Source organism: Bemisia tabaci, chromosome 6 (genome assembly GCF_918797505.1).
Source record: "Bemisia tabaci chromosome 6, PGI_BMITA_v3".
Taxonomy (NCBI): Eukaryota; Metazoa; Arthropoda; class Insecta; order Hemiptera; family Aleyrodidae; genus Bemisia; species Bemisia tabaci.
In genome coordinates, this window is record NC_092798.1 from 44,012,152 (window position 1) to 44,039,277 (window position 27,126).

Sequence of the window (27,126 nt, forward strand, 5' to 3'; positions counted from 1 at the left end):
GAAGTGGGGGAGTTGAGCGGCTGGCGTGCGCTCTTTCCGCGGCTGTTCCTCGGCAAATCTTCGTTTTGATGTCACCCATTACATGTTTTCTTATGCAATTTTTTGCGTACTTTCCATTTCTGACCTTAAAAATTACTTACAACCACTTTTCAAGGCGCTAGGGGGTGAAAATAGGGGTTGAATGGCTGGCGGCGCGATCTTCCGCGGCTGTTCCTCGCCTAATCATCGTTTAGTTGTCACCCATTACATGTTTTTCTATGTAATTTTCCGCGTACTTTTCATTTCTGACCTTAAAAAGTACTTACAACCACTTTTGAAGGCGCTACGGGGTGAAGATGAGGGTTGAACGGCTGGCGGCGGCGCGCTCTTTCCGCGGCTGTTCCTCGCCAAATCCTCGATTTGATGTCATCCATTACATGTTTTCTTATGTAATTTTCCACGTACTTTCCATTTCTGACCTCAAAAATTACTTAAAACCACTTTTTAAGACCCCCCCGGGGGGGCCCCAGGGGGGGCAACTTCAAAAATTCAAATGGCAACCCCCATTTTTTTAGACATGATCAAAAAGAACTTAAAAAGACAAGAAAAATGGCGCAAATAAAATTAAAATCGGTTATTTCGTTCAAAAGTTACAGCCGGTCAAAGTTTTAAATTGACCACTTTTCAAAAAATCGCCGATGAGCTCCAAATTATCGGAAAAACAAAAACAAACCGGGAATGAAAAGTTTGAAAAGTGCTTTTTAGGAAGAGGAAAAACAACTGACGTTGTCACAAGTCTGGATGGCATTGTTTCAAAATAAAATTTCGGAAAATTCAACATGGCGGCAAATTTGAGGAAACGCAAAAAATGAAAATTCCAGAAACTGTTATCTTTCAAATACCCTCTAGTTTAAGGAAATCAAAGGTATCAACTTGTATTCCTTTATTTGGCCAAGTAAGAGCAAATTTGCTGACTTAAAAGTTGTCAAGCGGGGCGCCTTCAATCGTTGGAGTATGCGACATCACAGGATTAAGTGTGCTGTCGAAAAATGAAGCCGATGTGAAAAAGCGCTCCTCCTTTGGGATGCTTTAGAAATGTTTAAGGTCCTCCTCCTCAAATTTAACGAGAAAAAAGAAGAAAAGTAAAATTTAGCAATTTTTACCCACAAACTTGGCGAGCCAAAAAAACATGATTTATCCTGGTGGGGTATAGGGGCGGTGGACATTTTTGACATTTCTCTCTCTGAAAATTAAAAATCCAAGAATAATTTTTAATTCTCTAACTCCTGGCACTCCAGTTCGGCAAGGAGGATATGTGCTACGCTTCCAATTCCGAAGACGCCGTTCCACTCTTGATTATTATCTGAATTGAGATTATTTTATTGACAGTCTCAACCTTACGATTTGAGACACCAATCTTTTCGGTAACATCTGATGCACTATCTTATCGGTGACACGGTGAAGCGTAGCAGATATCCTCCTTGCCAAATTGAAGTGCCAGGAGTTAGAGAATTAAAATTATTCTTGGATTTTTAATTTTCAGAGAGAGAAATGTCAAAAATGTCCACCGCCCCTTTACCCCACCAGGATAAATCATGTTTTTTTGGCTCGCCAAGTTTGTGGGTAAAAATTGCTAAATTTTACTTTTCTTCTTTTTTCTCGTTAAATTTGAGGAGGAGGACCTCAAACATTTCTAAAGCATCCCAAAGGAAGAGCGCTTTTTCACATCGGCTTCATTTTTCGACAGCACACTTAATCCTGTGATGTCGCATACTCCAACGATTGAAGGCGCCCCGCTTGACAACTTTTAAGTCAGCAAATTTGCTCTTACTTGGCCAAATAAAGGAATACAAGTTGATACCTTTGATTTCCTTAAACTAGAGGGTATTTGAAAGATAACAGTTTCTGGAATTTTCATTTTTTGCGTTTCCTCAAATTTGCCGCCATGTTGAATTTTCCGAAATTTTATTTTGAAACAATGCCATCCAGACTTGTGACAACGTCAGTTGTTTTTCCTCTTCCTAAAAAGCACTTTTCAAACTTTTCATTCCCGGTTTGTTTTTGTTTTTCCGATAATTTGGAGCTCATCGGCGATTTTTTGAAAAGTGGTCAATTTAAAACTTTGACCGGCTGTAACTTTTGAACGAAATAACCGATTTTAATTTTATTTGCGCCATTTTTCTTGTCTTTTTAAGTTCTTTTTGATCATGTCTAAAAAAATGGGGGTTGCCATTTGAATTTTTGAAGTTGCCCCCCCTGGGACCCCCCAGGGGGGTCCACCAGGAAAAGCCCCCCATCGAAAAATTTCCCCCTTTGGATGATGAAGTATGCCACAAACCGCGACCTTCTATCTTTTTTTGTTCAAAAGTTATACCCACTTTTCAGTTACTTTATGGACACCCGGTAGATAAACATGTAATGGGTGACAACTAAACGATGATTAGGCGAGGAACAGCCGCGGAAGAGCGCGCCGCCAGCCGTTCAACCCCTATTTTCACCCCCTAGCGCCTTGAAAAGTGGTTGTAAGTAATTTTCAAGGTCAGAAATGGAAAGTACGCAAAAAATTGCATAAGAAAACATGTAATGGGTGACATCAAAACGAAGATTTGCCGAGGAACAGCCGCGGAAAGAGCGCACGCCAGCCGCTCAACTCCCCCACTTCACCCCCCTGTATCTCCGAAACCGCTTTTTAACTCAAGCTGAAATTTTTACCTGAGACTTGGGGCATCATATGCAACAATTTGACGCAAGTCCCGTTTGCAAAATCGAGGGCCTAAAAAGGGGCGAATTTCGACCCATTTTTAACAAGGCTCTTTCAATGCTCATAAGAAAAAATTGACTCCGTCTGTTTTACATGTTCTCTCCATAATTAATGTTCGCCGAGGCCACCGAGAGAAGAACAGAGAGCATTGACAAATTTATTTGAATTATGAATTGCAGTTTTGAAACAGTTTTTTTAAACGATAACAGTGTTTTTATAAAGGTTGATTGAAATGTTTTGAAATTGGATGTATTCCGCTGAAGGAAAGTTACATTCTTCGTTATGTAAATTGTTTATTTTCTAATTTCTGTTTTAACTCCTTCTCAAATAGTGATACTATCAAATGCGAATATTCATATTCCAGTGACTTATTGTAAATGTCCAGAATTTTCTACCTAATTCACCGCAACTTAACAGTTAAGGCATCAATTTTCGAACAAAACTTATGCTATTTTTTTTTTTTCATTTACGTTCAAAGCCTATGTTTTTTTTATTCCATTTCCTTATTAGACGTCGATTTTTCTTCTAATTCTTAATATCTTCACTTTGATGAAAAGTCTGGATGAGAATATCTGTATCCAAGCTTTTGCTAACCGAGCTCCAAAATGATGACATAGTCATGGTCCCTAATGATCAACATTAATTTTGGTTTGTTAGGGGTCAGAACCAACCCTGAATAGGGAGCTTAAAAGTGGTAGCACTCCAATAAATTAGGTTACTAACCCAACTATTTTGGTACTACCTCCAACTTGAGTTGCAGTGCCACAACAATTAATTAGAAATGCCCATATTATCCAACAAAATTGGGTAGTGTGGGGTAGGTATCCACAATTTTAGGGGATCAGACCTAACACTTTATCCTTGTCATAATTCATTTAATTATAGTCTCAATGAATTTTCATAGATTTAAAATTAACATTTTTAATTGATACATTAGTCAATATTTTTGAATAAAAATGTGTTTCATAATTATTAATGTCATAATTCGTTTAATTATAGTCTCAATGAATTTTCATCGATTTAAAATTAAAATTTTTAATTTACACATTAGTCAATATTTCTGAATAAAAATTTGTTTCATAATTATTAATGTCATAATTCGTTTAATTATAGTCTCAATGAATTTTCATCGATTTAAAATTAAAATTTTTAATTTACACATTAGTCAATATTTCTGAATAAAAATTTGTTTCATAATTATTAATGTCATAATTCGTTTAATTATAGTCTCAATGAATTTTCATCGATTTAAAATTAAAATTTTTAATTTACACATTAGTCAATATTTCTTAATAAAAATTTGTTTCAGGTACAAAAAGAAATGAAATTAAAAATGCGGACGGAAGACGTTCCGAGAGAAGAATGGGACACGTGGGACCCCATGCTCATCTCCGAAGGCCTTTTTTCTGCAGCAAATATTTTTAGGTAAATGTTTTTAGGAATTTTTAGGTTTATTTTAGGTTTGTTGAGGGTAACATGACATACACAGTCATGACATTCGTGATTTTTCGGACGCGTGCCCTGCACGGAAAAAAAAAATAAATGTTGATTTGGCATTTATACTGATAAAAAGATGTCCGACAAGTTTCAAATGCTGATTTTACAATACAAAAATGCTAACATAACATTTTAATTTGTACGTTTTGCAGTGGGTGTAGTTACGTTAGCATTTGTTAAAATGTAAAATCACCATTTGAAACTTGTCGGACATTTTTTAACAGTATAAATGTTAAATCAACATTTAATTTCTTTCCGTGTGACTCACGATTGGAAAAGTCATCGGTTCCATGATTACCATATCAGCCGTTCATGTCATCATCCAGTCGGAGACTTTTTTCTCTTTTTTCCTTCATCATTAATCCACGTCAATGCGAATACTAAACCGAAAGAGAAGAGTTCAAACCCTCGCAAAATAAACAATTCAATCCATGCTCCAGTAATTAAACGGAGCTGTTAATAAAATGGAAATTTCTCACCAGTGCGGCTTGAAAATTCTTCTACTGAGAATATACGGAGGCAGTTTTCATTACAGGCACGTAAAAACCATCTTCATCTCAGGGAAAAGGCGTGTCCCGTTTTTACCCCGAGTCGTAAATTGTGAAACTTAATATTCTATTTTTCCTTCAATGAATATAATTTAACGACTGGTATTCATTTGTTTTGGACCATTTCGTCAAGTTTGAATTTTTCTGGGGAAACTAATCTACACTTTCAATCAGCTCTGAACATCTCTTTTTTCGTTTTACTATATTTTTATATCTACTTTCGCTCTTTATTACTCTATTAATGAATAGGGGCAAAGGATGGAAGAGAAAGGAAAGTCTGAACTTCTTAGTAACTTTCCAACTTACATTTTGTAGAATATCAAATTTCATCAGTCCCATTAACCTCTGAATTCAACCATACTTCTCTGTTAAGAGTTCAAAGAGCTCATCTTAATGAATTTAGTCACTTGTGAGGAATTTTGAGACGCGATTCAAAATCGACTTATCTTTTTTCTTTGAAATTTCCCTATGCATGCGCAAATTTAAATACCTTAAGTGCATCCCCACGGAGATTTCAAGTCCAAGAAGTTTCAAAGAATGTCTTAAAATTTCAGCATTAAGTCATTTAATTTGTAAAATTGCAGAGACTGTAGTTTCGGAAGTTAATTTAAGTTAGAAGTTTGGCAAAACAGGAAACAGTTGGAAAATAAACACATTTTTTTACGCGTTAGTTTGTTCACAAGTCATCGATGTCTTTCCTTCTGATGATAAATGAAGTGAAAAGATCGAGTAATAGTCGTGGGTACAAAGAACTTTCATAACTTTTTCCGGGAAAAATATTTATTCGAGAGAAACGAGGCAACGTTGGAATGCGCATACGGCGCGGCGTCGAGACACAACATGGGCCTTTTAAGCTTTATTATTCGATTCTAACGTGAGTTCGAATAATCGCGCCGAACACACAGCGCGGCCGGCGATCAACGTCTATTAGCGCCTGCAAGACTTTAGGAATACTTTACGCATTGCGCCAAACAGTGCGGTCGGCGCACAGCCCATATTAGCGCCTACAAAGCTGCATGAATACTTCTCGCATTGCGCCAAACGTATAGCAGTTGGTCAGTTGGCGTGAAACGCATATTATCGGGGCTTATTGTATTTTGCAAATGTATTTCAAAAGGTTTATAAGTCCACAGAATGCCATCAAATTAAAGAGGGATACATTGTGCCGGTGGATCGAGACCATTAATCATTCTTAATTTTTACGAACTGAGAGGTTTATATCTCTTTTATCTCTCGCGGCCGCGGCTCTTAAAGCTATTCCGACAGGGAGCTCAAGTTTCATCTCAGGGCGGGCGAGCATATGTTGTTGAGAATTTGACAGGCACAAGACAGTGTGAACCATTTATTTCTTGCCGGCGCCAGTCTAGTCCAACAAGCGCGAGGCTACGAGGCGACTCGCTTGCTCAGCTGAACCCATCCCATGTTTCATTAGAGATGTGCGGACACTAATATTTTTCCTTCTCAGCCGCTCCGAGTATGGAGTGACATGTAGATGAAGAAAAACACCAAGCTCTTACGATATCAATCGACTCAATTACTCGACTTCTTTACTCAATTTAAGGCCCAAATGCACTGAGAAAAAAACACATTGTATCCAGAGCCCAGACTCTTCAAAACATTGACAAGAAAAAATACTCTTGATTCAATCGGATTTTTGCTTGAATCAAAACGAAATCCGCTTAAATTAAGAGGCTCGGTTCTTGATTTAAGCTAGATTCTGATTGAATCAAGTGTACTTTTTCTTGTCGATGTTTTTAAGAGTCTGGACTCTAGATCCAATGTGTTTTTTTCCAGTGTGAAAGGGACGAGGGATACATTACACAACACATGGTACGATACACCATATGCATGGTAAATTCTACCATTGAAAATTTCTGTTGGCTAATTTAATCTCCGAATTGTACGCGGAACAAATGTAATAATATAAAACGGCATAATTTTAAAAGAAACTTCCCTATGCGCCTTTCTTTGACAACCCATGATTCCATATTTATAATTGCAACTTTTGTATGTTTCAGCTCTCTTAAACTTGTGTATATATTTTCTGTAAATCCTTACTTGGGCCCACTACAAGTATCTTTAAGTCGAATGGTGCTGGATATAATGAAGTTTTTTTTCTTATACGTCCTCGTCCTTTTTGCATTTTCTTGTGGTAAGCAATTCCATCAATCCGATAGATTTCTATAATCGTAAATACTTATCGCCAACTTTTTTTCAATTAGATGTCATTTTAAAATATGTTTGTACCCTTCAACAAGACGCAAAGTGCACTTTAAAAAAAGTTACAGGCTTCATAGACTTACCGTCCGTTCCGGTCTCGGAGTCCGAAACTTCCGGGTGCTGGAGCCGTAGTTTCGATTGCTCCGGGTGCTATACGCCCGGAAGTCTCGGCCTCTAAGCCCAGAACGCGGACGGTATGTCTATATAGCCCGCAAATACGGCTTCAACAGCCGGAATTTTTTTTTTTTTTTTTTTTTTTTTTTTTTTTTTTTTTTTTTTTTTTACAGTGGAGCAGTACTTGCATAAAGCGAATGGTCTCCGACGGTAGTAGATTTATTTTGATTCTCTGAAGGTGCATTACTTTCCATCATTACTTTCCAAGCGTCTATAGGAGGTGAATTCTGTCTCCCTCCTTCTAGGGATATATTAAGAAAGTTTTTATAAGGTTTCCTTTGAACACATTTCCATTAGTGCACTTGAGAATATTTAAGCTAATACAAGGGTAGATTTTCATGTAAATTTCCTTAGTTTATATTTCAAGAAGTACTAATGCTAGAAAAAAATCAAACTACGAAATGAGCTGGATTATTCCAACTGACACACGCCACACTAAGCTGAAACAACATGTTTATACGTTTTATGTTATGTTATGTTATGTGTCACGCTATCGCATTCTTTTTTTAAAAAAAAATCGGGCCAAGCCGTTATGGAAAAACGGCGATTTCACCACACTCACCTATGCGCCAAAAGTGCTCACCTCTTAGGCTCAGTAGGATCTCACGTTAACAATTATTCGATGTCTTTCAAATAGTAAAATTCAATCTTTTTAAGTAATCGGAAAAGTACCAAGATTGTTTCTTGGCATTGAAACGCACTCTTCGACTCACTGACCCGAAAGAAACTTGCACTTTTCACAAAAGAGCAGTAGCCTCTGCGGAAACTCTTAATTCAGATTTTTGGACGCTTTATGAGCCTTCGGACGTTGCCAAATTTTCCCTAACAAAATACTAATTTTTGAGAAAAGTTAAAAATATTTTCCCCTGAAATTCTGAGTCGATGAAATGGTGGTTAAAATCGGAGAATAACATGAAAAAATGTCGTTGAAAATCGGTATTTTATCAATGGACATTTGTCAACGTCTAAAGTCTCACAAGGCGTTTATTTTATTTTTTTCATGTAAGTTGTTTTTTCAAGTCTGTGGTGATGCCTAAAAACAATTTTATCACTTTTTTCAATTATTATATTTTACCAAACAAGGTCACAAACCCCAACCTCTCGGTGCTTTTGCAGGTATGAATCAATTACTGTGGTATTACGCGGACATGGAGAAGCAACGATGTCCGAACGCGACGTCATCTTTCGATCCGAAAAGTGTCAGCGATCCCGATGCCTGCCTCGTTTGGCGTAGATTCTCCAAGTGAGTATCTCATCAATTTTCGACTTTTCCCATTTTAAAGGAGAGATTCCAATTGGACTACATTTTGCAATTAGGAACTATAAATTCCGGCCCGGCTTAAAAAACAACGTATATGCCATTAGTTTCGCTAAGCATGTAAGTGTTTTTTTCGGATGAGCCAGAATCTATAGGTCCAAATTGCAAAATGCAGTCCGATGGGAAGGGCCCTTTTCGGCCCTAACATTGGGCCGAAGTCTTAAATGCGCAAAACAAGTTTCTGCGTGGCATATTGTAAAATTTCATTTTTGACATTTTAAACCTCTGGCTCAATTTTGAAGTTGTGTTACACGATGAGGGTTAAAATCAGTTGTGCAAAGTTGGATTTTCCCTTTGGTTCGTTTCGAAAATAAGCGAGTCTAGCAAACTTTTCGATGCGCTTACATCAAGTACTTGTATTATTTTTTACAATTCGGATTGATACTTTCTTGCTCATCTGTAAAAACACTTACGTGTATAGGAAAACAAACAGCACATACGTTGTTTTTAAACCTAGTCAGAAATTGTAGTTCTTAATCACAAAATGTAGTTCACTTGACTGCGAGCGGAAATGTGGTTGTTTTTTCCTTTTATAATTCAATCAATGGCAAAGTCCAGTATTTAAGACCCAACTATTTAAGATGAAAAACGACTTAATCAGCCAAAACACATAATAAAATAACAATTTAATTTGGGGAAAAGGCTGCCAAAAAAAAGTAAAAAACAGCGGATAATTTTATTTAAATTATTATTTATTTTTTTGATAATTAAATTTTAACATCTCAACCGGAACCTTCGGTTTTTTTTTTCATTAATCCTCTGTTCTTTTCGCTGCCTTTTCTCCAAATTAAATTGTTATTTCACTATTTTAAGACTATCTTTCCTCGTAAGTAGCTAATGTAATACTTGGATAGCTCTTAAGCGTGGCAACGAATAAAAAAACGAAATTGAGGTTAACAACTTTACCAGTGCCCATATCAGAGGAATAAAAAATCGCAGTTAATGACGAGAAAAAAACGCATTATCGAAATCAAAAGTTCACCGCGGGTGTCTACATCCGGCGGAAAGGCAGAGGATCTTAGACTCATCGTCCCACTGCCACTGATGCGTGTGGAAAAGTGCGCGCGGCGCAGCGCCCTTAGCGGGGCCAAAATTGAAACAAAACAAAAGCGAGACAGGGAACGTAGGGTAAATAAACGCATCAACAGCAACTAAGTCGTCTGTCAGAAAAGGATAAAGTTAACAGCGGGTGAGCTCGTCGAGAAGATGAAAGGCTGGCCAAGTTTTTCGGACCAACACATTCGAAGAGTTGCCGCATTCTGTGAAAGTTTCATTTTTCACAAGATGATTACCGACTCACCTCACACTGAAATTTCCAAGCACACTGAAATTAAAAAGTTACGGGCGTTATAGACATACCGTTCGTTCCGGGCTCAGAGACCGAAAGTTCCGGATGCAGGAGCCGTAGCTTTAACGGTTCCGGATACTACAAACACAGATTACTTAAGTCACAGAGTTTTCCATTAAAATCTTACAGCATTGCAGGCTTTGAAACTTTTTCACCAGATGTCTCCGTTCACCCTGTTTGAAAATACAAACGGCTTGTAAGACACAACTATTTGTGCGTTCCAGAATAGACAAATAAATGTGCATACTCAAATAAATGAAGGCGTTTTGACGATCGCACATCACTCCACATGTAATAAATTCAATCCCATTGAAAGTGTTCACACCTGCAACGTCATGACCTACATACATTATTTATATTTATGGATCAGAAAGACATTGATCCTTGATTACGAAGAAACTGTCTTGGTACGATGACACACTGAACAATTTCGGCCCACATGTCCAAAGGGTCATTCTTCTCTAATTTATATCTGGTTATGACTCGCCGATAGAAATGTGGCGTCCAAAATCAGGACAAATAAAAACCCGCCGCGGGTTTTTACGATTGAGCACCGTCACCACTGACCGATCGCCACTATGATCATGGATTGGAAAGTCATTTGATGGATGACTCCCGCATGTCAAAAGAGGTCATGCGACTCTAACCTTTCTCTGTTAATGACTTGCTGATGGAAATGCGCAGAGACAAGAGACCCTCCACTGGTATCTTGGCAATGGTGGGAGCTTTTACTTTCGGGACTTCAGCATTCTACTGTTGACTTACCTGCATGGTTGATGTTTAACAACGTGTTGGCAGTTTCGTTTTGCAAACAAGCCGAAGTTCGGGAAACTTGTTTGGCTCATAACGTCACCCGAAGCTCATCATCCACCATGTAGGGGAGTCAACAGCCGAAATAAGAGTGATGACTGTTGCTCCTTTATAATTTTCTATAAGGAATTGTTGAATCCCCGAAAGTAAAAGCTTCCACCCTTCGCCAAGAGGCTAGCGGGCCGATTATTGAAATTGATAGACAAAGCTATAGACAAATAAGACAAAAGAGATTTTGAGCGATCCTATTGGTGGAAGCGGGTGGTCGCAATGGACAAAGGACGTTGGCAATAGACTAACTAACAGCAACCCATGAGGGACCCGATAGTTAGTCCATCATTTTCTCCCTCAGTCCATAGGACTCACCCATTTTATCCAATACGATAGCTCCAAACTCCCTATGTCTTTTTTGTCCATCGCTTTGTCTATCAATCCCAATAATCAGCTTGCAGTGGAGCTTCTCTTATCTCTGGAAATGCGACGTCCAAAATCAGGACACACCGCGTTTTTACACGATTGACCCGACCCACTGACCGATCGTGGATGCGAGATTGACGTTGTATATACCTACCTGCACATGAAACAGAATTTCTCTTTGACTCTTTAGCCCTTACACTCCTTTTGGTATATCGCTAAGGTCATCAATTCCGACCGACCAGTCATAAGACGCCTTCTTTATTGTCTTGTCTCAACCAGTTGACAAAAATAAAATTTAAAAAATCAAGCTATTAGATATAGACTTTCCAAGGGAGGTTTCCTCGCAAAATTTACGAAACAAAAATCCTGCTGTCTTCAAATTTTCCACGTTGATGACGTAAATGACTGACGTCCGGTTATTAGGGGAAGAGAGATAGCCAAAGGGTTCTTGACATGTACCTTACTATAGGGGAAGTATGATCAAGCCGAACTTGACATCAGACTTAAATCGGCAGAGAATCTAATCAGTGGCGTGGCGTGCTTTGCGGTATATCAATTAAACCATGCCATTATATGTCATTTAAACATATGGAAAAGGATCGATAAACAGGATGTTCGCAGCGAACACCTTCATAATCGATTCTTTACCATAGGTTTGAATGGCAGATCAATCGATATATCGCAAATCACGCCACGCCATTGAATCCGGTCGAAAACGCCGAGAAGCGCCGATTTTTCGGGATCAACATTTAAAGAGAATGAAGTTGATACGATGTTAAGGTAATATTTATGAGGGGTAGAGGGGGTTCATGCTGCCTGCCATGTACCTGACATGAAGGGAGGAGGGTGAAAAATTGAAAAAAAGCCTGAAGGAGTGTCAGGGACGGACTCTTCCACGGGGTTAATTGCCGCGTCCCGAAGGACGCAGGCCGCCATGGATTGCGTTATGCAGAAAAGGAGGAAACCCTAATATTCCTTGTATTATCACAGGATTCGCAAGAGTGAATTTATAAGTAGGATCATCATGACAATTGACTGAAAATTACTCAATTGATGCTTGAGATATACAGTCCGTGGTGCCGAACCTCTTCAATTTTTCAATCTCTTGGAGTACCTCAGGGGGAATATTGCCGGTTTTATCCTCTTGGTGCGAGAAATTTGGGACGCTCTCTGATTGGCTTAACCAATGCTCGTCAATCCCAAAATGTTGGAATCCAAAAAATAATTCATCAAAAAACGATATCATCCTCTGCACTTTGACATCAGAATCTTTAATATAAAAAGTTCAAAGATAAATCTATCCTAATTATGTTAGGCCCCCCTCCGCCATATTTTTTTGAGCTGGTACGCAATTTGAACGTATTGCCACCAGTATACTAGAATGTGAGGGCAGGTTGAAATAAAAAATCGCTCCTATTCGACGAAGCGCTTAAAAGACTTATCTTGATCCATTATACGTACAAGGAAAAAATTAAATGTTGATTTAGCATTTATATTGTTAAAAAAATGTCCGACAAGTTTCAAATGCTGATTTTACATTTGGAGAAATGCTAACTTAACTACGCCGACTGTAAAACGAACAAATCCAAATGTTGCGTTAGCATTTTTGTATAGTAAAATCAGCATTTGAAACTTGACGGGCTTTTTTTTAACAATTTAAATGCTAAACCAGCATTTAATTTTTCCGTCTTAGATACGTTCATGCTGTTTGGGTGTTAAGCCCTGAAAAAGCCTGTAAAGCTTGTGAGTCGTGTAAAGCGCGACACAAATCAATCCCTCATGGTGCCCTCCCCTTCTTTTCTAATATTATACAGCGTCTTCTCCTAGACGAAGGAGCGTAACTCAATTCCGAGATTGTCAAATTGACTCCAAAAATCAATTTATTCTACAGACATGTACCTGTGCAATTTTAATCCAAAATTCCCCTAATTTTTGCATGGAATCCGAGGAAAAATCGGTGAAATATTCATTTCGATTGCCCGAGATTCTCCTGGTTCAAATGCAATTTGCGCGAGGAAATTTGGCGACATTGAAATGGAGTTACGTTCTTTCGTGAAAGAAACGACGGCAGTGCTATTCTACGAGTACAGGTCATTTCGGGGTGCTTAACGACCATCATCACGAGCTAAATTTTGTCGTAAGCTCCGAGGAACCTCTCGCTCGAACAGACGCTTCGAGTAAGTGAGGACGCGATTTTTCATGGAAGCGGTGGACGAGCAGGCAACGCCATGACGCTGTTAGCGATTTAATGAACCTAGAAAAAACAGAGTTATAAATTGTTTTTTCAGTGAGAGATGCTTCAGATAAGTAATGGCCCTAAACGGTTAAGAATGACAGCGAGTTTCATAATTTATACTTGAAGCCTCGTTTTTGGATGAGACTTCCATCCGCGGCGGCTAGGGCGCGGAAACACCGCACAGTGGATCGAGTCAGTGGAGGAGGTCGGACGAAATTTGGAAACTTTCAAAGTTGATGACTCCGTTTATACAAAATTTTGAGATTTTAAAAGTGGTTTCATTGGTTTTCTCGTGAAATTTCCTGCTATGAGCACCCCTGAAAATACAAAATGTGACAAAGTAAACGTAAAAATCTGCAGTTTTAGTCAAAAATTTCATGTTCGACCTTTCTGATTGACTCGATCCATTGTGCGCCGTTGTATTTTTCAAGGCGATCGTTCCGCAGGGTGAAAGCTGCCCCTTTGTGCTTTGGCAACCGTGCTTTGGCTCATGAAACGGAGCAGGAAGGAGAGATGAACGGATAAAAGTGCTGCTGCGTGCAGTCATTAACGCCGTGGATTCTTAACCTTATTCACAACTTTCTCAAATCGCGGAAGCTCGGTTTTCATCAAGCACTCGAATGAAATTTGGGAGACGTCTTAGTAGATGGTGGTGCTTTCTTTCGCAGCAGATTTTGATAAAAACTCAGGATGCTCCGTCTTAAAGAGACTGTTGTTCAAAACCAATTTATTTAGCTCTTCCTTTCCTTTTCGTGTCAATTTGAATTTTTTCTGGTAAGAGCTGCTTCTAAGGCTGAGAATTTTCTACATCGTCGGAAAGCTGCTCGGTGCTTGCTGTGCCGTACTCAGGAAAAACGCCGTATGAACTTTCAGGCGTTGCCAAATTTCCTTTGATAAAATACGAATTTTCTGGTAATGATATGAATATTTTTCTTCCAATTTTTCAGATAATTTTGTTCGCAATTTCCCCTAAAGCTCCTAAAAATTTCCACAAATTAGAATAAACCAAAAACTGCGCTGTGCAACACCTCTGTTGAGAAATAGTTGCTGGAAGCGCCGTGGCACTCCGCGCCGTGGCGGTCAACCAACGTGACACGCACACAGGCGCCTTCAAACCTGACAGGAATACTTCACGTATTACGCAATGCGTGAAGTATCCCTGTTAGGTTTGTAGGCGCCGGCGCGCGTTCCGCACTGGCAGCACACCTCGCGCCGCTGAATTACAGGTACTCAGGTACTCTATGCCGAATGACCTACGTGGGAATTTCTGGTCAGAGTAGCTCTACAAATTTCCCTTTAAACTTATGAGTATTTTCCTTCCAATTTTTCAGGTAATTTTATTCGCAATTTCCCCTAAAGTTCCTAAAAAATTCAAGGAAAAATATTCATAACTTTCCTCAAAAATAAACATTTTATCGAAGGAAATTTGGCAACTCTCGAATGCTCATACGGCGTTTTTCCTTAGCACGGCAGTGCATAGCTCTCTCTTTATGTATACAAATGTTGGTTTATTTAAAGACTCAGACCAAAAACCAGCTTCCTCGTATCATTCTTCGTCAGTATCATTCTTACTGTCGATAAGAAAGTTTGTATTGAAGAGCCAATTTCCAATTCGGAAATTTTGATTAATCATTTTGAGTTTTCGGTCGGTTCTTAGCAATGTATGCTTGATTGTTCACAGCCTTTTTGAAACAATTCAGACGCTATTTTGGGCTGTATTCGGTCTCGTGGACTTGGATAACTTTGAACTGGCCGGGATCAAAAGTTTCACGCGATTTTGGGGCATGCTCATGTTCGGCACTTATTCTGTCATCAATATTGTTGTGCTTTTGAATTTGCTGATAGCTATGATGAATCATTCTTATCAGCTGATATCCGTAAGTAATGATGTTGAATTCCGACTGAATATTTTTCATGAAATATGTGTACATTGCTTATTTTTTCTTTCTTTTTCAGGCTTAATCTCTATGTCTAAGTACGTCTTCTCTATATTTTTGAGTTGGAAGACATTTTTTGAAGGAGCAGCAACTTAAGATGAATTTTAGACAACCAAAACTGGAGGTGAATTCAGATAAAAGATCCAAGATCAGCCAAAATAATGCACAAAAATTGTATATTGAGTGGCATTTTTTCGGCTAAAGCAGAGTAATGATTTTTGACGAATTACAACGCGCAACTATTTGAACTCCCAACCCGCTCATATCGCCGTCTCATTTATTGAAGGCGAACTTGGCTGAATTAGAGACACACACTGCCGTGCTAAGGAAGAACGCCGTATGAACATTCGAGAGTTGCCAAATTTTCCTCGATAAAATGTTTATTTTTGAGGAAAGTTATGAATATTTTTCCTTGAGATTTTCAGGATTTTTCTATGAAATTGCAATCAAAATCATCTTAAAAATTGGGAGAAAAATATTTTTAAGGTTACCAGGAAATTTGTGCTCGATCAAATTAAATTTGGCAACGCCTGAGGGTTCATTCGGCGTTTTTCCTTAGCACAGCAGCACAGTCCGAGGGTTATGAGTCTTTTCCTTGCCAGGACTGACAGAAGTCGCAAAACCAGTGCGCGCAATTATTCGTGCCCCTAGGTATGGGTGCAGAATTTCATAACTGAATAAAAGTTCAAACAAGTAATATTAGACTATGAATTGAGTTCCGAAATTACATGTACATACTTTAACGCCTTTTCTTATTCAAACCAAAAACTCACTCTATCGGCAAAAGTCACTTAACATATCCGTTGAATACTTCAGTTTCGAATGAAGTCGTGGATTTCAACTACGATCTGGTAAGGTAAAAACCGATGTGCTTTCAGGAAAGGGCAGATGTGGAGTGGAAGTTTGCGAGAAGCCGATTATGGATTAGTTACTTTGAGGAAGGTGGCACCGTTCCTCCTCCGTTCAACATTATTCCTACACCAAAAAGCCTCTTTTATTTCATCATGTGGCTTCAAAAGCGGATTTACGGCCACACAAGAACGGCCAAAAAAGAGCACATGCGGACAATACGGGTATGTTAGATCAACTCGAACATCTTCATCCTTTTTTTCTAAGAAGGGTGCATTCAAAACGCGATGAAAATCAAATTAAATGTAAAGTTTTGTACGGTCCCTGGAGATAATTGAATTTTGCTGGGTTTTTTTTTTTTTTTTTTTTTTTAATTTTAAAGAACATTTTGTACTTATTAGTGATTTATACACGGAGAAAAAAAACTTGGTGCATGGCACTCGATGTTGAGGTCATATGGATCTCTGAAGTTTTCTGATCACGCATCCGAAAACTTGAGGTCGAGCTGCCGAAGTTCGGAAAGACATCGAGGCACTTCGGTATGTACCTCAGATGTATGTATTTCAGATGTGTGACCCGAATCCTTCGGTACATATCAAAGTACTTCAGATGTTTGACCCAAACTTCGGCAGCTGGACCTCAAGTTTTTAGATACATGATCCGAAAACTTCAGAGATCCATATGACCTTAACTTTCGGTCCCATGCACCACGTTTTTTTCTCCGTGTATGTTTATGTGTTCTCGGCAGTCAAGAGTTTGACAAACAGGACTGTGCCTTAGTCATTATTAGAAGAGGAGGGAGGGGAAGTTGTGTACGGTACTTCATGGAATTAATCCTTCACTCCAATGTACATTTTCACCCGAGATTTTTTGGGTGCTCTCATAGAATGAAAAACCTCATATTAAGCACTGCAGTCGTTTATTTTTTTACTTAACTGTTATAGTCCTTATTGGATTGCGCCAACATGTACAGTACAATTACAGAAAACCAAAGAGAGTTGACCGAAGATTGACAATTACAGTGACTCCTAAAATAATAGCGATGATGAATTGAAAAGTTCAATTCCTTTTTTTTGAGGGAGGGATTAATATAGCAACGATCAAAATTAACAAATGGAGATCACTTTATTCTATCTTATGATTTGACTTATATTTGTTGCATAACAGCGATCATTAGGAGTAATCCTACCCTTCCACCACTTATCAGTCTTGTATTTTAATGGTTTGTGTGTGTGTTTCTTGTTTCATGCTGCTATTTTTGATTTGGAACTACAACCTTGCTTCACTCCACAATTTTAATTCCCTCCACATTTTTAATCTTGGATCATAAATACCATTTCATTCCCTCGTATCCCCTCTCCCTTGACTTTCCACTCTTGAAATTACAATGCTCTTGATCCAAATACTGCATTGTTCTCCATGGCCGATCTGTTTCATCATATCACAATTTTCGCGCGCTCATCTCGATCCCTCCCCCCTCCCTTTTTGATTTGCTTGCACCAGAAGGTGAAGCAAGCCAGTGAGAGGGATATAAGGTACCAAGTAAGTATTTTTTATATATTTGCATCCCGTATTTCAAATTTCAGTTTGACTTCATTTTTATTTTTTTATTTTCTCTCTCCTTTTTCACTTTCATATTATCGGAATCATTGAGAACACCATATTAAACAAACAGAGAAAACGGACGTAATTAAATTAAAATGAACTATTTCTATTCTGACATGAGCCGTGAGATCCATAAGAATACTTGCATGACGGGGCTCATGTTACTATGGATAAAGTTATTTTTAATTTAAGTACGTTCAAATATCGGCGACACTTAACGTATAAGATTTAATTTAGCTCTCAGCTCAGCTTAAAGTCTAAGGCAAAAGCACAATGTGCAAAAAATACAGCTGAGAAATGACGGTAATTTGAGAAATTTATGTAGAGTTCCAATTTTCACACTTTACGTAAATAATTCAACCAGAAGTGTCATGCACACCATTGTTTTCGGAACTTAATAAGTACGTCTCATCTTAAATTTAAGTAAAGTTCACTGTAGGATCCAAGCATGTGAAACCTCATTTTTTGTCATTTCGAATAACTTGCATGCGATTTCTGCCATCATTTCAATACAGAGTGCTTAATGAAGCCTAAAATGACTAAACCGCGGAGAAAAGAGGTAGAGGCTGTTGAATGATACGGGCATTTCCAATTAATTAAGGTGATACCCCAGTGAAGTAGGTCACTACCCCAATTTTGCGGCACTACCAAAATTAATTAGAAACGTCCATATCATCTGACAAGTTAGGGTAGTATCTCAATTTTATGGGATAACCCCTAATACTTTTTTGTCCTCGACCATAATCGAGGGGCTTAGAGGACAAGGCGCATAAGTGCAGCTTTTGCTACCTCAAGAAATACGGGTTCAAGGTTTCAAAATTACATGGAGCCTTATGGAGGAAAAGAAGTTTAAACTCACTTTTTGATGCTCTAAAGTTGGATTTTGGTAGTGAATTTTTCACAGAGTATACTTTCAAACTAGTTTTAGCCGAGTTCATGAATACCTAAATTTTTTCACAAACTGCACTTACGCGCCTTGGATTCCAAATCTCTCAGTTGGAAATCGATCTACTGGTGGTATTTTTTCTTCATAAAGATACTCTATAGCACATAAATCGTCACCTTCCAGGCAAAGTATCACAAGCGCCATGCGACATTTAAAAATTTCCGCGCCATTTTATTTTTTTACAGAGAAATTGTTCAACGAAGCTGTCCGAAAATTTCACTGAATTTTCTTTGTGCTGCCGATAAAATTTAGTGAAATTTCCAAACAGATTCAACCAACAATTTCTCAGTAAAGAAATAAAATGGCGGCGGAAATTTTTAAACGTCGCATGGCGCTTGTGATACTTTGCCTGGAAGGTGACGATGTTTTGAAGGGAAATCTAATAGCATGGCGTCTATTTCAGAGCATCATGCGGAATTTAGTTCGACGCTACGTCACGGTGGAACAACGGAAAGCAGAAAACGAGGGGGTAACAGAGGATGACGTCAACGAGATCAAACAGGATATCTCCGCCTTCCGGTTTGAGCTCATCGAAATCCTCAGGAATGCCGGCATGAAAATTACCTCCAGCTCCGGCACGGGCACAGGTATACAACTCATTTCAACGGAATCATTTGGGACCGGATTTTTGAAAAACGCCATCTCCAAAAAATAAAAAAAAAATAAAAATCCATCTATCAATTCATCTGAAACCTGGGCTGCAGTTGCTACGCGGCTCAGCTCCTTAGCGGAAACTTCAAGCCCCCAAAGGATCCCTTCCTGAGCCATACAGTGGCGATTCTTGACAGCTAACAATGCAAACATTTCAAAATCATGAGTTAAAAAACGCTGACTATGCGAGTATAAATATTAAAGCCTAACAGAGCGGAGCGGGGTGCTGCCAACGCGAGAGGCTCACTGGCGCCTACAAACCTAAGTGGATACTTCACACATTGCACAATGCTTGAAGTATCCACTTAGGTTTGTAGGCGCCAATGCGCGTTTCGTGCCGGCTGCGCGCTTTCCTTCCATTTAAATGTATGGAAAACAATCGATCCTTGGTGAGTCAGCTAGCCTCACCTATATCGATATTTTTAATGGATTTTAAGGGTAGAAAAACAGTGTTGCCAACTTGCAAAATCGCCACTGGGGTCGTATTCCAAATCAAACTTCTATAATATAAAATCGTTACAGTATCGCTTAACTTAAAACGCCTGAGGCGCGAAGCGGTTATAGGACATTTCGTCAACGATTTTTTGTCCACACACCTGTTTTTTTCCAGTAATTTACGTCCACGCGTTTTTTCGGCACGGGAGTTTTGGTCCGCGTGCCAGTTGAGACCCAAAGTTAATTGGCCCACATGTAAATACAAACGACAATTGCTCACGACGTTTTTGGATGAAAATGTATAAAATCTTGGAAGAATGAGGGTTTGCTTGTTTTTTTGTTTTTTTTTGTTTTGTCTGTTTGGCCCAACGGTTGTTTGGTATATAGTCGAGAGTTTTGGTAAAAATGGGGGAGCGTCGATTCCATGAGACAAAATTGACTTTGTAACAGGACTTAATTATCTTTCAAGAAATTCCCACCTTGTTATACCTGAACCGGATAAACCTCTGCATAATTGCCTCAGCCAAAGGCTCTTAGATTTTTCCTGTGTACGATAAGTATCTTGATTTATTTTGCGAGGAAAGATCTGTACTTTTAAAGGATGCCTGTCATTCTTAATACGTTCAATTTCGTATATTACTGTGCAACACCTCTGGTGTGAAATAGTTGCTTCAGGCGCCGCCGCACGGCGGGCGGCCGGCCGGCCAGCGCGATACGCGCATTGGCGCCTACAAACCTAAGTGGATACTTCAAGCATTGTGCAATGCGTGGAGTATCCACTTAGGTTTGTAGGCGCCAGTGGTCTTCTCGCGCTGGCAGCACGCCGCCGCTCCGCTCTGTTAGGCTTTAATATGTATACTTGCATAGTCACCGTTTTTTAACTGATCATTTTGAAATGTTTGCACACTCTGCATTGATTATTCTCATTTAAATTGATGGGGAAAAATATGTATCAATCGATCAAAGGAGAATAATAATATAACGTGTGTTTTTTAAATATTGGTGGTTCCGTGTCAAATTTAATCATTTCCAAAGCACTTTAATTTTTTCTTTAACATTTTGTGCTTTTATTGTGCTGCAGCGAAGTGTACGCGCAACCAAACGCTCAAAATTTGACTATTTGACTTTAAAAGATCGATGTACAAATGGGTTAAAACTAAAGATTGCGTGCTTCTCGGTTTTTTCCCCTCTTTTATTCATTTTTGCAGTTTCTGTCGGCACAACTGAGGCTCATTGAGATTAATGTCGCTTGGAAAAGGTTTTACAAATATGTGTTACGTTTTAAAAATATAAATGTTTTCAAAATGAAGTAATAATTTCGTAAAGAAAAAATTGAAAAAATGAACAAGTTGGATTTTGCAATCGCTAGCGATGGCAATATTCGTCATGGGAACGTTAGCTTCTGGGATATGAAAATGTTAAGGTACAGTTCGTTTGTAGTATCTTCTGAATTGAAGGGGCTATGTAATTTTGTGTTGACATCTCTTTTTTAACATTTTTAATTATTTTCTTTGCATACAAGAAAGCTGTTATGTACCAATTATTTATTTTCGTTGGATTATATATGGTTTTCGGAAGTTAACGCATTTAAGTTTCAGGTTCGCTTTTTCGGCGTAAAGTATACATAAGGTGTCCCAAAAGCACCGGGACTTGTTCTGTAACTTCGAAAGTAAGATAGATACAGACATGATCTTGATCTCATTTTAAAGATCAACTCAATACCCATCGATTAAAACCAAGATCAGCTCAATCGGATAAAAATTGACCGAGTTATGGCAATTTGAAATCAGCGAGGAAAGTTTACGCCTACGTTTTTTAAGGAAGATTCTTCATCGCCGTAAATCGAAAAGTCGGCCGATAAAGTGATGCTTATTGTGTTTTTTTATTTTCGAGGTGTCATTTATCAACATTTTGTACCATCAAACACAACAGTTGACAGTGCGTATTATTGCAAAGTACTAAAGGAGTTGAGAATGCACATTTCCCGGAAACGGTCGGACTTGAAAGCTTCGTGGATACTCCATCAAGACAATGCGCGGCCTCACACATCGAGCTTAACACGTGAATTTATGAGTAAAAATGGAGTTGAAACAATCCCTCATCCCCCTTATAGCCCTGACTTGGCTCCATGTGATTTTTGGATGTTTCCTACGCTTAAAAAGGAGCTTCGCGGACGAAAATTCGTATCGAAGACAAAAATCCAGAATGCAATTCAAAACTTCTTCAACTCCATCCCAGAGGAAGAATTCAGGAAAACAATGTTGGATAAGTGGCAAGAGCGCATGAAAAAGTGCATCCGGTTTGATGGACGGTACTTTGAAAAGCAAAAGGAAGTTATGGAAGATTCGGAGGAAAGTGGATACGAATACTAACTTTTTGAATCCTGGTAAGCGAAAAATCTTCCTAAAAGCCGTAGGGGTAAACTTTCCTCACTAATTTCAAATTGTCATAACTCGGTCCATTTTTATTCGATTGAGCTGATCTTGGTTTTAATCGATAGGTATTGAGTTGATCTTCAAAATGAGACCAAAATCATGTTTGTATCTATCTTACTTTTGAAGTTACAGAACCAGTCCCGGTACTTTTGGGACACCCTACGTATGATATTTTTACTCTACACATATGCCCGAATACGCATCATAAGGGACCTATGTGCTTCCTAAGTTGCCAAGTATTAATTATTGTTAGAAATTGGTCTAAAACATTCAATACAACCAGTAAAAATTAACTGTCGTCTACGAGATTCGAACCCCCGCTCGCAACAAAAAGGATACGAGCGAGGCGGTAGCTTGGCGTCTCAAACATCTGACCTATCTCGACGCTCATTCTTGATTGGAGAAAAGATAACAGTTAAGTGATCTCGGACGCTGAGCGGGGCTTCACAAAAGACGACCTTGACATCCGGCCACTGCTGTTAACAGACAGCGGATTAAGCACATTTCTCTGTGAGACATTGTTTGCCTATGCTTTCATGTGTCACAAGGTTCATCCGTGGATGCATTTACGATCGGGGCAGTAAACTGAGGCAATATTTCTGTATTCATGGATTAAATCCATCAATCGAGTTCTGATTTTGGCTCATATATCCGTAACGGGTCCTCCAGAACAATTTTCCGCCTTGTACGATGGTTATTATTTCTTTATATCTATGTTTAAAATTTGAGGTGGGATAATGGCGGCTTCTCAAGAGCAACGAGGTAGGCGATCTTTTGCACCAACGAACAGAAAACTGATGGCGAAAAATAGCCAATGAAAACCTCCCAAAAAAAAGAATTTGCCTAAAAACGGAACTTCGTGGTTCTGCGCAGATTTACCAGTCAGACACGGCATCTCAAGGTGGGAAAAAACTCGCTGAAAGCGAATTTTAGAAATCAACACAACTTGACGTAGACATGATTGGCTAAAAAATACAACGGTTTTTGATACATCGGAAAATCAACCAAAAATCGGAGACTGGGCGAAACGCTCAAGGTCGCAGAGGTATAGGGAATCCCATAGCGAAAGCAACGGAACGATTGTAATATCATGGGGAACTCCGTTCCCATGACAAAAAAAAGTACCTATACATATAGAAGGTATGTTGTATATCAAATATTTTAAGGATAGGAGTAAAACCAAATATTCACCAATGACAATTTAAAAAGATGATTCAAAAGGAGAAAGTAATAACATTTCATATAGAAAATGAGCAACCATAACAACAACTCCTTCTCTCTCAAATTCTCATCCTATACTGTCAATATGAATTTACATACCGACTAAAATATGGCGCTTGGACCAAGTCACTGCTGCTTATTTTACGTGTGGGCGTAAACTACTGGACAAAAAAGGTGCGCGGACAAAAAATCGTTGACAAAATGTCCTGAAACCCGCGAAGCGCTTGGGAGGGGGGGGGTTCAAAATCAGGGGCCAAAAACCACCTAGTTTGACTACATACATTTAAGTTTCGAATACAGGACCCGAAGCCTGTCTAGATATGAAGCTTAGAGTGAGAAAAGGAGCTAATGAACCCGTTGTTGCAGGTGCAGGTGGGAAGAAAAACCGTCAGAAAGAGCGGCGGCTCATGAAAGGCTTCAACATCGCGCCGACGCCTTCGTCCGGCGGGTTAGGCAGCCAGCAGGGCTCCTTGCCGGCCGAGTTCATCGCCAGCTTCCAGAACGTGGGCCACCACGTGGGACACCACGGGCTGAGCCCCTCGCACGAGCTCCTCGAGTCCCTCCACTCGGGCCTCATCGGGCGCTCCTCGGGGATCACGATGCGCCGCGCCTACTCCTCCAACAACCAGAACATGCTCCACCTGGAGGGCGCCCACCGGAGCTCCGCCAAGTACAAAAAGCGAAACGCCTCCCGCAAGAAGCGCTGGGAGAGCCTCATCGAGGCGGCCATCACGGGCCGCGTCTCGCGCTTCATGTCCAAGTCCCGCTCGGAGGACTCGGTCTGCGAGGGCGCCTCCCCGGAGCCGCGCCCCCACGGGCACCAGCGCCCCGGGGACGCCCACTTCCCGGAGCGCGCCGAGGCCTTGGCCGCCCTCCGCAAGAAGCGGGAGAACTTCGCCAGCGCCTCCAAGCACCTCGGGCACACGGCGCCCAAGTTCCAGGACGCCGCCTCCAAGCTCCACCTCAAGCGGGCGGCCAGCGTTCCCGTCCAGATCCCGGACCCTGCCCAGGGCCTCGGTCTCCCCGTCCGGCTTGATCAAACCCAGTCCGTCGACTCCCAGTCACAGGTGAGAGCTAGAGTCCCTTTATACTGAGAGTCAAGACAACACCCCTCATGGAGTCACAAACGGGAATAAAGATTACACACATTGAACGTTTTTCGTAATCTTTGATCGGCTCATTCTTAAATTCTTTTCTCCGTTCCTTCTCTCATTCCGTTTGTTCCTTGTCGAACCCCAAATTCCTCGGTCCATTCCAGATTATAATCTTTGCAATTGCTGAAAATGTAATCTTTATTCCCGTTTGTGACACTGTGAAGGCCTAAAATCCGGTTAACCAATCAGAAATGGATTCGATTTGTCTTGACTCTCAGTATAAAGGGACTCTAGTGAGAGCTTTCTCTTTCAACCGTCTCCCTCGTTGAGGAACAAGAGTCATTACTTTCGGAACTCTTACAGTAGACTTCCAGGGTGTCCACACGTCCGAAAAGTCCGGGAGTAGCACTGATTTTTTAAGGGCGGTCCAGAAGTATTGAAAAAGTGCGGAAATACCGCAAGGAAGTCCGGAATTGTTTCATTTTTGTCGCATTTCAAGCGAGAAATTCAAATCTTTGAAATTCTTCGAATTTCGTCAATTGGGGGTACTAAAAAAGTGTTGAATTTTTCTGTTAAGAAGGTACTAAATTTCTTTGGAATATACTGAAAAATTATTGCAAAAGTACTGATTTTTGGCCAGCCTATTTTAGTAGACAAGCTCAGGCCTCAAGCTATTTTTAAAGTCGTAGTTACAAAGTTACGCGAGATACGATTGACGTTCCGCATCCCGTGAAAATATATACAATAAAAAAAAAAAAAAAAAAAAAAAAAAAAAAACACACACAATTTAAAAAGCGGGTAACAAGGCTGAACTTTTACGAATAAACCCATTTGAATAAATCGTTTCGGCTGAGAACTCAGCATCCCTTGGTTGGATAAAACAGTATAAAGAAAAATGGTAAAAATCTAAAATAGTACCTATGGCTGTACCTTTCAAGGCGAGAATGTTGTTTATGAAAAGGTACAGGCAGGTAGGTACCAATTTAGATTTTTACCATTTTTCTTTTTACTATTTTATCCGGTTCAATGACATTTCGACACCGATTTGTTGTCTGCACACCTGGTTCTTCTAGTAGTTTATGTCTACGCGTTTTTTACGGAAGGGGAGTAGTTTGATTTATTTTGCGAGGAAAGCTCCGTACTCTTGAAGGATACCTATCATTCTTAAAATGTTGGAGCGCCTTCAATTTCGTTTGATACTGTGCAACACCTCTATTGTGAAATAGTTGCTTGAAGCGCCGTGGCACGCTGCGGCGCGGCGGGCAGCTGGCCAACCCCCAACGCGCATTGACGCCTACAAACCTAAGGGGATACTTCAAGCATTGCGCAATGTGTGAAGTGTTCCCTTAGGTTTGAAGGCGTTAGTGCGCGTTTCGTGCCGGTAGCACACCGCTCCGCTCTGTGTTCGGCTCTAATATTTAAAATCGCGGAGTCAGCGTTTTTCAGCTCATGATTTTGAAATGTTTGCACATCCTGTATGGATTTTCCTCATTTAAATCGATGGGGGGGGGATGTATTAAAGGAAAATATGAAATATGTTTTGTAGATATTAAGGTGGTTCCGTGTCAAATTTAATGATCCCCAAGGCCTTTTAATTATTTCTTTTATCTTTTGGTTTTTCCCCCTTTTATATTCATTTTTGTGTAGTTTCTTTCAACACACCTCTTATTTTACGCGTGGACGTAAACGTAAATTTCAAGACAGCCGTAGGTGCATGAGAGCCAATGAAAACAGTGCTTTCAAGAGGAATGCCGCCCTCATCTGCCGATTTCTAACCTGAAAATGTGTTTGTTGTGTGTCCGAAACGCTACCACAAAAGCACGCAGAAGATAGCACTGACGGCTGTCTTGCCAAATACTAACCTAACATGAACCTGAATTTTACCTTTTTCACGTACTTTAAAATAAAATCGGTCGAGTTTTAATCCCCCAAATGATTTCTAAGAGTCTATCGAATGATTGGTTGTGATTTGACAAAGAACGGAGGCTTTTTTCAATAAAATGTTCTACTCAGAAGCTTCCAGGCCCATTTTCTCAAAATTTCATTTTTGCACTCACGGCTCTCTTCGCTATCACGGCAGAGTGGAAGGTCTCTTGTCTCCGCATAGGGCAGCCAGAGAGAGCGCTGTGAAAATGGCTTTCATGCATGTATGATCAGAGATGGAAAATTTCATGAAATTCATTCGAGTGAAATTTCACGCGTGAAATTTATTGAAACTTTTGGGGGTACCTTTAGGCGGTTAAGAAATGCCTAGAAACAGTGATTCTAAATTTTGAAATTTTTCACCCCAAGCCTAAAAAATTCGCGCGTTGCAAATGTTTTCGTTTAGTTTAGAGGTTAGGTTTTGGTTCTTCTCTCTATACTCCCCTTTTTTGCCCCTCTTTGTGTCCGGCACCTTCAGTAGAGTAGCATAATACTGCAGCATCAACCGAAAGACCATCCGGAACGCTTTCAGACCTCCAAAGGTTTAATCAATAATTGGACCGCGTTTAACAGAAAGGAACCAAGCCACATCAGCTATTGCCAAATTTGACCGGGCAATTTAATTTTGTATGAGAGAACGTTTGTGTGGTTTCCTTCGACGATTTGAAGGAATTTGCTTCGCACTGTGGAGAAAATCCACCGAAATTTGCCCGAAAATCCGC

At 39.7% G+C, this 27,126-nt stretch overlaps 1 protein-coding gene across 5 annotated transcripts in view; it reads left to right on the plus strand.

The window, feature by feature from the left end:
• Window positions 1-27,126, plus strand: part of Trpgamma (Transient receptor potential cation channel gamma) — a 242,877-nt gene that overhangs the window by 210,581 nt on the left and 5,170 nt on the right. For 3 of the 5 annotated variants that reach the window (XM_072301540.1, XM_019050825.2, XM_072301542.1), the window contains 8 exons: window positions 4,050-4,165; window positions 6,804-6,937; window positions 8,296-8,422; window positions 14,990-15,185; window positions 16,124-16,318; window positions 17,598-17,636; window positions 19,049-19,232; window positions 23,754-24,454. In XM_072301540.1, the coding sequence (XP_072157641.1) occupies window positions 4,050-4,165; window positions 6,804-6,937; window positions 8,296-8,422; window positions 14,990-15,185; window positions 16,124-16,318; window positions 17,598-17,636; window positions 19,049-19,232; window positions 23,754-24,454 (1,692 nt within the window). The remainder of the gene's footprint in view (window positions 1-4,049; window positions 4,166-6,803; window positions 6,938-8,295; window positions 8,423-14,989; window positions 15,186-16,123; window positions 16,319-17,597; window positions 17,637-19,048; window positions 19,233-23,753; window positions 24,455-27,126) is intronic. The other 2 variants (XM_072301541.1, XM_019050824.2) reach the window with 2 other exon arrangements.